The 13,794-nt window shown below is 33.2% G+C and overlaps 1 protein-coding gene across 3 annotated transcripts in view; it reads left to right on the top strand.

The window, feature by feature from the left end:
- LOC148618370 (arf-GAP with dual PH domain-containing protein 1-like) overlaps positions 1–12,786 on the top strand; it is a 30,380-nt gene extending 17,594 nt beyond the window's left edge. For 2 of the 3 annotated variants that reach the window (XM_088577219.1, XM_088577216.1), the window contains 6 exons: positions 1,966–2,109; positions 2,442–2,525; positions 3,148–3,282; positions 3,955–4,186; positions 4,613–4,653; positions 8,496–12,786. In XM_088577219.1, coding sequence (XP_088433345.1) covers positions 1,966–2,109; positions 2,442–2,525; positions 3,148–3,282; positions 3,955–4,186; positions 4,613–4,653 — 636 coding nt within the window. In that variant the 3' untranslated portion in view covers positions 8,496–12,786. The remainder of the gene's footprint in view (positions 1–1,965; positions 2,110–2,441; positions 2,526–3,147; positions 3,283–3,954; positions 4,187–4,612; positions 4,654–8,495) is intronic. The other variant, XM_088577218.1, reaches the window with a different exon arrangement.
- The last annotated feature ends 1,008 nt before the right edge of the window (positions 12,787–13,794 follow it).

Here is a 13,794-nt window from a genome sequence, read left to right as displayed (position 1 = left end):
CTACTTCATGCTTAGGGACTTACTGAAGATGAATGCTATCGTCTATTTCATGTTTGGGGACTTACTGAAGATGAATAGCATCATCTTCTTCATGCTTAGGGACTTACTGAAGATGAATGCTATCGTCTATTTCATGTTTGGGGACTTACTGAAGATGAATGCTATCGTCTATTTCATGTTTGGGGACTTACTGAAGATGAATAGCATGGTCTACTTCATGCTTAGGGACTTACTGAAGATGAATACCATTGTCTACTTCATGCTCAGGGGCTTACTGAAGATGAATAGCGTCTACTTCATGCCTGGGGGCATACTGGAGATGAATAGCATGGTCTACTTCATGTTCAGGGGCTTACTGAAGATGAATACCATCGTCTATTTCATGTTTGGGGACTTGCTGAAGATGAATAGCATCATCTACTTTATGTTCGGGGGCTTGCTGAAGATGAATAGCATGTCTACTTCATGCTCGGGGGCTTACTGAAGATGAATAGCATGGTCATGTTCGAGGACTTGCTGAAGATGAATAGCATCATCTGCTTCATGTTTGGAGGCTTACTGAAGATGAATAGCATCATCTTCTTCATGCTTAGGGACTTGCTGAAGATGAATACCATCGTCAATTTCATGTTCGGGGGCTTGCTTAAGATGAATACCATCATCTACTTCGTGTTCGGGGACTTGCTGAAGATGAATAGCATCATCTTTTTCATGCTCGGGGGCTTACTGAAGATGAATACCATCGTCTATTTCATGTTCAGCGGCTTGCTGAGATCAATAGCGTCATCTACTTCATGCTTAGGGACTTAATGAAGATGAATACCATCGTCTACTTCATTTTCGGGGACTTACTGAAGATGAATAGCATGGTCTACTTCATGTTCGGAGGCTTGCTGAAGATGAATAGTATTGTCAATTTCATGTTCGGGGGCTTGCTGAAGATGAGTAGCATTGTCTACTTCATGTTCAGCGGCTTGCTGAAGATCAATAGCGTCGTCTACTTCATGCTCAGGGGCTTACTGAAGATGAGTAGCGTTGTCTACTTCATGTTCGGGGACTTGCTGAAGATCAATAGCATCATCTACTTCATGCTCGGGGGCTTACTGAAGATGAATACCATCGTCTATTTCATGTTCAGCGGCTTGCTGAAGATCAATAGCGTCGTCTACTTCATGCTCAGGGGCTTACCGAAGATGAATAGCATGGTCTACTTCATGTTCAGGGGCTTGCTGAAGATGATTAGGATGATCTACTTCATGTTCGGAGGCTTGCTGAAGATGAATAGTATCGTCAATTTCATGTTCGGGGGCTTGCTTAAGATGAATAGCACCATCTACTTCATGTTTGGGGCTTACTGAAGATGAATAGCATGGTCATGTTCAGGGACTTGCTGAAGGTAAAAAGCATCCTCTACTTCATGCTTAGAGACTTGCTGAAAATGAATACCATCATCTATTTCATGTTCGGGGGCTTGCTGAAAATGAATACCATCATCTATTTCATGTTCGGGGGCTTGCTGAAGATGAATAGCATCGTCTACTTCATGCTTAGAGACTTGCTGAAGATGAATAGCATGGTCTGTTTCATGTTCGGGGGCTTGCTGAAGATGAATAGCATCGTCTACTTCATGCTTAGGGACTTACTGAAGATGAATGCTATCGTCTATTTCATGTTCGGGGACTTGCTGAAGATGAATGCTATCGTCTATTTCATGTTTGGGGACTTACTGAAGATGAATGCTATCATCTATTTCATGTTCGGGGACTTGCTGAAGATGAATAGCATCATCTACTTCATGTTCGGGGACTTGCTGAAGATGAATAGCATCGTCTTCTTTATGTTCTGGGACTTACCCAAGATTTGTTTACAGTATATAAATGTCTTCTGAATACATTAACTTCCTATTATATGATTTATTAAATGTCTGTACTACTATTATATATTGTAGATACATTTATTTTTCAGTCCAGTCCTAAATGTGAAATAGATTTAGAGAGTGTAAATGTTGTGTTTGCCAAAGATAAAATAGGTTATCCTAATGGACTACAGATCACATACTTTGTTAATGGCCAGACAAGGAGCTTATTTGTGTATGCTGATGATTCTAAGGTATTCTGATTAGGCAATACCAAGTTCATTATTTGATTTTCAGGCCCTCCCCCTGATGTGTAATCTGTATGAGGCAGAGTGACAACTGGTTGGCTCAGAGTAAGAATGGAATGTCTGTTGAATGACCTAGCACAAACAAAATCTTGCTCAGCATGTCATACTTGCAAAGCAGAGTTTTTATCATTTGGTCGAATATTCTACTCCTGAAATACATAAAATATCTTCCATAGGACATACAATCAATCAGTCAGACAATTTATGTTGAAATATCCTTAGTTGTTGATAGATTATAAAAACAAGTTCACCATTACTGTATTTTTTTTTATATCTAGGAGGTTGTAAACTGGTATTATGCAATAAGAGCAGCCAAGTTTGAATGGAGAAGAATAGCTCATCCAGACAAAAATGAAAGAGAGGTAATTTAGCAGAACCAACATTCAGCCTTTATTATTTATGTTTATTATTGATATAATCATAAGACAAGTTAGAAATCAACTGTTCATACATAGGAAGAAATTATTTAAAATTAATGAATAGCAGAAAGTTATTTTGGAGAACAAGTATAAATGTCATCATTTTCCCCAATGAACAAAAATTTGGAATGTGATACATAGGAACCAATCCATATGGCAGTCTATCTGTCCATCTGTTTGTTTGTCACTATACTTTTACTACATCAGTCAAAGAATTTTATTATATGGAGGGCATCATGTATAAATATATCTATTGCTGAATGTTATAAAGGGGGATAATCTAATTTTTTAGTCTTTAGTTTTTAGGCAGCTGCCTCTCAACTCTTTATTGAAATTTCATTAAACTTTACACAGATTATGTAAAATATATAATAGACTCTTTCATGCTATTTCAGGCAGTACTTTTGTGAGGTAAACCCAATGTTCCATTTAAACTAGGTTCAACATTGTTAGAATGTTTTAAGTGTCACATTTATCCCAGATAAGCATGAATGGGTCCATTGTTCATGGAAGATATACTTATATTGATGCAGTTTCTGATATTGTGTTTTAATATTAATTTCAGTTAGCAGATGGATTAACAAATGACTTTAAACTTGAAGGATGGTTACAGAAAATGGGACCAAGAAAAAATGATGGTTTTAAAAAGAGATGGTTTACTTTAGATAATAGGAAGTTAATGTATTCAGAAGATCCTTTGGTAAATATTGACTGTGAACTCTGGACTAAGGAACTCTGGCCATTCTAGTTATTATGAATAATTAAAAAATGTTCATGATATACATAGTAAACAAAGATATGGGAGATTCTCTTGAGGCAAAGACTCCAACAGTAAATCAGTAAATCAGTATATTCATGCAGTGAAACATACATTTCTGAAACTTTCAGTATTACCCAAAAATTTAATTTGATATGTGACAAACCTTGTATTGGTTTGCTCCTTTTTATATTTTGTGTAAAACGCTTATGTGCTGTTGTGACTTTGGTTGATTTGAAGTCTAGAATTCAAGTAATCCAAAACTAAGTATCATTTTAGTCCTATTCATTCTTAATTTGAACCACTGGAAATCAAATGAAATTAAATTTGATGCAAAGTTTCTAATTATTTTTGAAAAAGTTCAATGAAATCTATTCACACTTACTGCTTTGTAGTTTAGTTATACCGCCACAAACCAGGTTATTTTTTATAGTGTTTAAATTGAGAGAAAAATTCCTTTTATATATATATATATATATATAAACTGGCCCAAACCAGATTGTTATATATAATCTTTAAATTTAGAGAACGATTCCTTATATATTTTAACAACTTAATGGAGAAAGGAATGTAATATAAGCATTAAAACTGTTCAATTATTATGTTTGATCACAGAGTCCATTTCCCAAAGGTGAGGTATATATAGGTCATGTGGATGGTGGATACAATGTCAGCATGGGCTCTGGGGACCGTACTGATGTCAGGTCTAGTATGGTATATGTATTTACATTAAATACCCCTGGCAGGGACTATATACTTAGTGCTGACACAAGGGAAGATATGGACCAGTGGATTAATGCCTTTAGGGAAATACAGAGTACAGACCCGACCTCTCAGGACTTAAGACGTACGTATAGGGTAGCCATTATGTGTGCCTGATTTTTTAACAGCTGTATCTGTCCTGTATGTTGTAGCATCATTGTTTCCACTTAGTACTAGAACCCTGTTATGTGTAGTCAATGTAAGCTGACCCATACCTATGTCCAGAGTCCTGTCTTAAATTATTCATATGACCCATACCTGTCTGTATATATGTAGGTCCCACTTAGAATCCTTTAAGTTTGTGGCTAACTAACTAAATTATACTGATTCAAACATTGTAGGAATAGAACAGTTATTCAATACCCTTTATCCATATCTCTAAAATATTTTAATATATCTCCACGATATCATTTTAAAAAAAAATTTTTAGGTTCATCTTAAAGTTTCCATCAATCTGTATTCCTAATTGTCTTTGATATTTGGGTTAATATTGATGATTACTTACTTACAGAGAAAAAGATGTATGATCAAACATTAGCCATGAGAAAATAGGTATATCATGTATTATTACAATGGAGAATTGTAACAAGGATTTCTCTCTGTTTGTACTTATTGAAGTCTTAGTATCAGTAGATATCTTGTCTGAGTATATTATGTACCAGTATATCTGAGAATGATAATTGCATCAGAACTATAGAATAAAGACCAGATTTTCACATTTTTATGTTTTTGGTAAAAGAAATAAGAATTTCGTTTAAATGAACAATATTTAGGCAGTGATCTGGAGCTTATCACTAGGCTTGCCTTTCATTGTTACATTGTTTGGAGTTGAATGGCAGTAAGCAAGTTTGGGGAACTATTGGGGGGATTGGAATGGGTTTTAATGTATTAGGTTTCATTACAAGCATTTTGACAGGGAAATAATGAGTAGAATATTGAGAGCATTAATCCTTGTTACAAATTTAAATTATATTACACATAGCAGTATGCATTGCCCCATGTAACTTTTATCATTTTACAGCTTAGCAAAGCTCTTGTTGCTTGTTGCACAAAAGTTTTGTTTAATTTAAAGTTAAATGAATTTACAATGCTGTTAATTGTCTGACTCTACATTAGAATATTTCTATTTCTACTGTTACATAGTCCCTGCTTCCTAGAATTACTGCATGATTACTAACTGGGGCTTGACACTATAAATAAGGACATTGTACTCTGAGAAATTTCACTAACATTGGTTTAATCTGAGGGATTACTTCATACGTTCTACTTTGAGGGCATTTGGTCCCTTAAGTGCTGGGCATGATATGATGATCAATGAAAACCACTCTGCTCTCCACCTATTTTCAAGCTTGATGTAAAAATTCTTGATTTCAAAATATTATTGTGTTAGTGGTATTGAATGAAAAGTGTGTATTACATGAGGTGGAGGAGTAGGTTTTTGCACTCATTGTTTTTTATGAGTAAATAAATGTTATTGCATTTAAGGTATTGTATAAAGAGGTATTGGTGTTTTAAGTTGATGAACAATCAGTTAAGAATATGTTGTTCAGGGGCTGGGGAGATGTTTGTTTAGAAGGAAGCCTGTTTGTCTATCTGACCAAATGACCACAAGGCTTTACTGTATAAAAATAAAAATAAGGAAGAGAAAATAATAAAAATAAACTGAAGATGATTCTTTTTGTTTTAAGGAATTAAGACACAGGATCAGCATAGTGAATCCATAATTGTGTTGAATTTTGTAAATCTTAACAGAAGGGGATGTATAAATTTACAGCCTGTCTGACTGACTGTCTGATAGCTACTAGATTTGAAAGTATAAATTTGCTTATTGCATCTTAAAATTGCAGTGTACAGAGAAATCAATTCCAAGGGCAAAGATCATGTGAAGACTTGGTAGCATGAAGATAGTGCAGTAAAAAGTTTTATAATATAGGGGTTGTTTAAATCTCATAAGCACAACTCCTTCTAAACCACAGAAGGGAATACATTGTATAATAAAATTTGATAGGAAGTTTGGGCATCATATGTAGCTGTGCTTGAAGGAATATAGTATTCCAAAAGAGAGATAATTGAACTTACTGATGTGGGGGTATTCTTTTTGTGGGCTTGCTCACAGCATTTCTAGTTTACATCAAATTTAACATAACATTACATGAAGATGTGGAAAATGTTAGTAATTGTTGAATGATGGGAGAAAATCATGCTTAAGATAGTCTATGCCCTGAGTTTAAGTTAGGCTGTTCATTTTGTGGTTCTTGCAGGAATCTTAATACATGTACATGACATTTATTGGAATAGTCAAAAAATGTTTGTACCATTGCATGTAAACAATTTAGGTTACAGACCACCAATTAAACCAATGAGCATTTGGAACGTACGCAAAAATAGTCCTACACAGAAATTACCCCTGTTTCTCATAGTGCTGTGAAAAAAGTTCTCATCTCATTTAAAAAATTTAAACAGTTTCTGAAAGGAAAAACATTTCTGTACATTTTATAGGTGCATTTTGCTTCTTGTGATGTGAAGCCTAATCTCCATAATGATTTCTAAATATACCCCTATCTTGTGAAAACACTGGGATTTCCCATGCTATTTATAGACACTTCACTTCCGGTGACCAGTACTGCACTGCAAGTCTGCTAACCCCACATGCCATTCTGAGGATTGTGAGCTGGCATATGTAGAATCATGCTGATATATAGTCCTCTGCAGGTTAAAGTTAAGGTAAAGTCTAGAGAAGCCATTGAATATTGTGAAATTAGCATAAAAGCTTATGGGAAGTGGAATTGGTGGTTTTTAGCCTTAATTTAATGAGTTAGCAGAATTTTACAGCATTCTTTAGCACAAGTGATAGTATTAGTCATGATAGGTTTTAGACACTTTTATATTTATAAAAAAATATTAAGCAATTATTTCAGTTCTGTAGATAACGTGTGCATTTCCTGAGTCCTGTCAAATAAAGTGTACTTGTAATGTGATGGTCCAAAAAACCACCAAATTTGACCTCACTTCTCCCACATCCTGCATACCACTGTCGAACCCCTGAAACCTTAAGTTGGGGTTGGTTTATATGATTTACCGTGTATGTCTGTCCTCCATCATCCTTTCATAACTCACCCTAATGTATTCAATGGATTTACATGGAACTTTGTATGATGGGTGGACATCATATTTATCTGTACATGAAACAAGGTAATTATTGTTGATTGCTGTCAAATGGAGATGATTCTATGTAAGGATTTTACATGTTTACTTTTGCAAGCTTGAAATATCACTCGCTGAGATGATTCACAGTTTGTAGTTCAAATAAAAATTGAGCTTTGGTTTCTTTAATATCTACTTGTTGAATTGATTCAGAAGCTTTTTCTCAGTAACAATTGCTGCTTCATTTAACCTGTTAATGTATGTGCATGAGGACATTGAATGTATCACTAATAGGATTGACTATAGCTATACCAGTCACACTGAGTTAGAACTGTTTTCCTTTGAATCAATTTTGTACTTCATTAATTCATGTAGTCTTCATACTAATATTGTCAAAAATGTATAGGGATTTTAATTTGATGGTATATAAGTATTTAATGCCATGGAAAACATTGAATTAACAAGTGAAAGACAGATGTTAAATCATTTGTGTTACAGGTACAAGTGATCTGTTTTATTTTTAGTTTAGTAATAAAGATTAGCATTGTTATGGATGTTATTTATACCCCCATTTTGAATTTTTTTTGGGTGTAAATATATGAATCACCAACTCTGGGACCTGTCTATTATTATATCAAAAGTGTTATCTCATAAGAACAATACATAATAGTTCACTGTTGAGATGTTTATAAATTACTACTCCACATTTCTTCTAAAGTTCACATTCCATTTTACATTCATTTCATAAGCATACTTTCCATTTATTATTCACCTTACTCCATTCCTCTAGTCTGCATGCTAATTCACAGTCGTATCTTAAACCTACATTCCATTTCACATTCACATCTGAAGCCCACATTCTATTTCATATTCACATCTAAAGCCTCTAATTCATTTCACATTCACATCTTTAAACTCTACATTCCATTCTCATTTACCTCCCGAAGTCTACATTTCATTTCACATTCACCTCCTACACCTTCATTACATTATAATATCCTTAAAGGTTGAATTACTTCCTGGTTTCAACTGCCATAGTTAGAAGTAAGCTCTATGGCATAGGAAGAGTAATCAAGGGAACCAAGGTTCTAGCGGTAATCAAAAGAATGTAATCCAGAGACAGACCAGACGTGGAAAACAGACATACACAACAAAGAACATAAAGTAACTTAAATAATACAAAAAGTATAAAATACAGAAAAGAGGATAATTTTTTTTATTGTAACATCACAATATTGGTTTCATTTCAGTTCTTAGAATGCTGAACCATACAACATGAAAGAAGGCTGAAAGATAACCATTAAACATTAAACCGCCATTCCACAGTGATTTATTCCATCTCAAGAATATCACATGACAGTCTTATGATAGTCACATGATAGTCACATGGTTCATACTTGTAAATTAACACATTGTACACTGCAGTATATATACATATTTATTTTGTTGATATTTTTATTGTTAGTGAAGAGTAGCATGTAATCAATTTACAAAGTACTTTGAAATACCGGTACTGTAGCTTTTGTTTTGTATTTTTTTATGTAACATTTTGTGGAAAGATTTCAAAGGAGGTTTTCAAAGTGAAATAAGTTTTTATACATGAAGCATAACTTAAGTGATATCTTTTCAGTCAAAGACATACATGTAGCTCTCCTAGTATCTACATGGAATACTGACCTAGTCTGGATTTACATGTTTACTGCCCCTGTGGGTTCATTTTATTTTTAAAGTCATAAAAAAACAAAACATTTTCCTGCATGGTGTAAAAATTGAAAGTCATTAGACTTAGTTAATTTACTTTGATCAATTGATCCAAGGTATGAAGCCTTTGGAATGTTTCTATTGTGTCTTATATCTACTGATGGATTTCTCTCCTTTTTTTGTCTACAGATGTTGAATTTACTGGTAATATTTTTTTTTCTGCAAGAGGAAGAAAGATGTTAATAATTATGTACAGTTATCATCTTTTGGTAGCACTCATGGAAGCAAGACCTCAGAGTTCTTCTTGTTACTTAATTATTATTCTTGTAACCCATAGTTCATCATTTGTTGACGTTCAGTACATGTATACTCATAGAAACTGATATTAAGCTCTTAATAATCTCATATATGTTCTATGTTGACAAATGTGTAACTACAGTAAATATTAACTTATATAATATACTGGGGTATATGTTATTAAGGCACTATTTGTCATTTTAAAAAATCCTTCAGTGCTGGAGGGTTGGAATATCACTTGTTTCCTTTCAGAGTACAGAATGATAGTGTATCTTTGTACTAATCATTTATCTGTCAATCAAATTTTGTATAAACACCAAATTTTATAGTATTTAGACAATATTTTTTGTATGGAACACTATGCTGTAATATAATAATACAGCTGTAACTATCATGGAAAATACAGGTAAAGTTATTGAGGTAACTATTCATGTCAACATGCTGATCATGTATGATCATTTTCATTGTTTAGCAGGGATGGTAAAGGTACATCATAGTCATGTGACCTAAATGACAGTTTTCTATTGGTTAATGATAAATACAGATATGTTTATGGAAATTAATCATAATGTGTTGATAAAAGGTTTTTTTTTAATGTTTGTAATATAAATACTTGATAATCTCTAAAAGTCAGCATAATACTTGGTTCCGATACATACCTCCACTTTATATTTGAACCCTTGCTTTGATTTTTGATCAAGACATTTCAATTGATCAACTGCAAGATATAAACCAGGAAATTACACATGTATTTAATATATTCATGATTATTAGGGACGAATTCACATTTTAAATTTTTTACTGTTGTCTGCACACCTGTGAAAGGAAACAATGTACTGATCACTGAAACATACTATTGGAATTGTATTTAAGGAAGTTCAAAGATAAGGTACCTAGTATTAATCATACCTGTTCACTTTTGAAGCAGTCCATGTAGGTCAATCTCCCCAATGACACTGTCTCATGTGGGAGATTTTTATGGAAAAGGAAATTTTGTATGTTACTATTCAGTATTTTCACAGAAATAAAGTCATTTTAACCCCAAAAAAACCCACAAATATAACATTTGTATGTGTTATTTTTTTTCATTGACTTTGTGGGAGGGTATGAATTTAGGTCAATTATAATACATATACTGGTACTTGTAGTATACTTTAGCAGCTTAAAGATTGTAAGATTACTTCAGGGGTTACCAGGTTGGCTTATAATATTTGTTATTGATTTTTTTCATGTTATTCTTTTCTGCATAGATAACATGTACACAGTGTGACAAGCAATATTTTATTCTGAAGGTCTGACAATAAATTCTGATCTGGCATCAGTGATTCTAGCAGTACCATTGTCTAGTACCATTATCTATATTCATGGCACTTTAGTACTCCTCAGCCACCCTTGTGAGCCAGTAGAATTGTATTTTAATGGGAAGTACCCAGTACATGGCTTTACTGAGGAGTATAATTTCTTTTCCACTAGTAATAATTTGATATCAAATGTAACATGTTTTCTGATTGGATAAAACATTTTCTCCATCATCTCATAGACCAAATTTTGTAATGTGACAATTACATCATCAGCCTTCTTTAATGATTTAATCATTGAATTTTGATACTAAAATTGAATTATAAGGAATGACTATGATATTTGAAATTACCTCAATACCTATGGTGTTCACTTGAAAATAACCTGCTGTGCAGATTATTTATTGTGCACCACATGATTTAGGTTATTTCTTCATAGACCCCAAAAATGTCATTACTTTAATGAAAATTGCCTCTGAAAGGTATACCTTCATTGATTTACTTAATCAAATGTCCACTGGTACTTTGTGTGTGAGAACTTCAGTCAAAACTTATGATATCGAATGTTTATATAATGCAAAAGTTCTATTGATCAAATCTCATTTGTGTCAGTAAAATGGGGAAGTTTTTAGTATGTATTTTTATAGTCAATTTTGTACAGGTATATGTATTATGGTATACTGCTGTCAGCATTTTAGTACAAATCATACAACACTGAAGAAGCACCTTCTGGTTTTTTTTTCAAATAATATTTCAGATTAATTGGACTTAAACCACTAAAAAAAGGATATTTTAAACAAACTGTAATTGCATAAATCTTAGAAAGATTTTTAAAGGATGAGACATATTGTATTACCCTTGTCCATCTCTCCATCCCTTTCATAGGTTTTTTCATGATGACTGAAAAAAACTTTTTTACCAAATAAATTAAAACTTTTGGCAATTCCATAAGATATAGTGGCAAACTCCCTTTAACTTCTTTTTTAAAAAAGGGCCATGTGAGCTATTGCCATCACTATGCATCCATCGTCTGTTGTCATCCTCTGTTAACTTTTTCAAATAATTTCTCCTTTGAAACTATTGGACAGATTGTAACTAAGCTTTGCTTGAATCTTCCTTATGGTATTTTTAACATTCTGTATGTGGGGATTTTTTAGTGAAGTTGTTCAGCATGATTAGATGGACTTTTTGTGGAAATTTTCATAATGTTCCATTGGTGGATGTTTGAGTTAAGGGTACTGAAATCAATTTTTTTTCCTTCAAATTTTATATTTGCAACCCTGTAAGTCTTCTCCTTTGAAACTCCTCAATGAGTTGTAACCAAACTTGGCATGAATAATCCTTAGGATGTCCTTGGCAATCTGTGTGTTGGAATTTTTTATCTGTAAAAAACATGGCCACTGGTCCTTAAAATAGACTATAGGGGTAAAAAAAGAAGATTTTTTGAAAAATAAATTGAAAACCAATGGGTTTAGCTAAATTCTGTTTGCATTTAAGTGATCTGTACTTTCACTGACTAAATTTTTTTTATGACAATAGTACTGTAGGGTCAAGAGTACAATTAAGAAGGCTTAGGTGAGCAATCCAGGCTCTCTGGTCATTTTCAGTTGTGGAAATTTATTTTTGCACTATTACTCAAAGATACCAATTGAACTTTGGCAAATTGTGTATATCCATATAGATAAGCTCCCTTTCATTTTTTGAAAAATTCTAAAGAGTTAAAATTTATTCTTAAAATGGAGTGCTCTCGATTTTTTGAGAACTAAAAAATGCTTGCACCATCTTGGTTTCTTTCTTGCTCATGTATATATTTGTACTAAGCAGCTCAGTGAAAAGTTTCTTATTGTATTGACTCCATTTTTCATGTGTTAAGGCATCATTTGTGTTTCTAGGATAGTCTTTCTTAGAGTATTTTGGTTAAACAGTAGTATGGCATGCAGGGGCATCACTTTTTCTAGTTACCATTATGTAATTGACTTCTTTGTTGTTTATTTTTTATCAGACAATTTGGACTCTAAATGCCATCATAATAGAGACATTTAGGGAATAATTGTATGGTTAGCTTCTATGCAGCTGTATTTCTCAAATGATTTTCTATTAAACTACTAGTATTTATTTTGTATTGTGAGCTTGAAGGTGCTAATTTGTTTACACCCAAATTTAAACATACACAAATGTATTTATGCAAACAGATCAAAATATATTTTGTAATTTTTATGTAAATAAAGACCAACCAACCATATAAGTTTCATGTGTATTTTAGTGCAAGCCTTTGTAAGAAATGAGTAACATTAAAAGAACTGTCACTAGCATAAAAAAGGATATAGCAGAATCCTAAGGATTATTCATGCTATTTAAAATGGGATAACTGGCCCCTACTGTTTTGCAAAAAGGGGGGCAAAAGGAGCAAAATAGGTGTATATTATACCCCCACAAAGTTTGGGGGTTATATAGGTTTCAGTCTGTCCAAAGTATTTTGTAAGCAGTATTGTAATGAAATTTTGTGTGTTGTAATACAACCACATGGAGATGTGCATACTGTCTGGAAATTATGTTTGAACAAAAATTGTAGAAATGATGGTTTTTGAACTTTGGTGTTTTTCAACAAAACATGGTCCAATGCATTGTCTGCAACTCCTTCTCAACAACTGGCAGGATTGTCACGAAACTTTAAGGGCTGTTAGATTACCATATGGAGATGTGCATATTGTCAGGAATTTGTTTTGACAAAAACTGTAGAAATGGCAGCTGTTGAAACTTATGCATTTTTCAGCAAAACTTGGTCTGATGCATTGTGCATTGTCCACTACTCCTTAGCAATTTGCAGGATTGTAATAAAACTTAATGGAGTGGTAGATTATCATATGGAACTGTGCAATATTGACAGGAATTTATGTTTGGACAAAAATTGTAGAAATAATGGCTGTTGGACTTACCTTTTTCAGCAAAACTTGGTTTAACATATTGTCAGCAACTCCATCTCAACGACTTGCAGGATTTTTATGAAACTTAATTGGGTGTAAGATTACCATATAAATGTGCATATTGTCAGGAATTTATGTTCGGATACAAATTGTAGAAATGACAGCTGTTGGAACTTAGGCATTTTTCAACAAAAATTTGTCTGGTGTGTTTTCTACATATCCTCCTTAAAGACTTGCAGGATTGTAATGAAACTCAATGGAGTGTTAGATTACTATATGGAAATGTGTATATTGCCAGGAATTTATGTTTTAACAAAAAATGTTTATAT

This window comes from Perna viridis, chromosome 4 (genome assembly GCF_037379345.1).
Source record: "Perna viridis isolate PV_CMFRI_1.1 ecotype Kerala chromosome 4, ASM3737934v1, whole genome shotgun sequence".
NCBI classification, from domain to species: Eukaryota; Metazoa; Mollusca; class Bivalvia; order Mytilida; family Mytilidae; genus Perna; species Perna viridis.
Note: the sequence above shows the minus strand (reverse complement) of the source record. Positions and strands in the feature narration are given on the sequence as shown.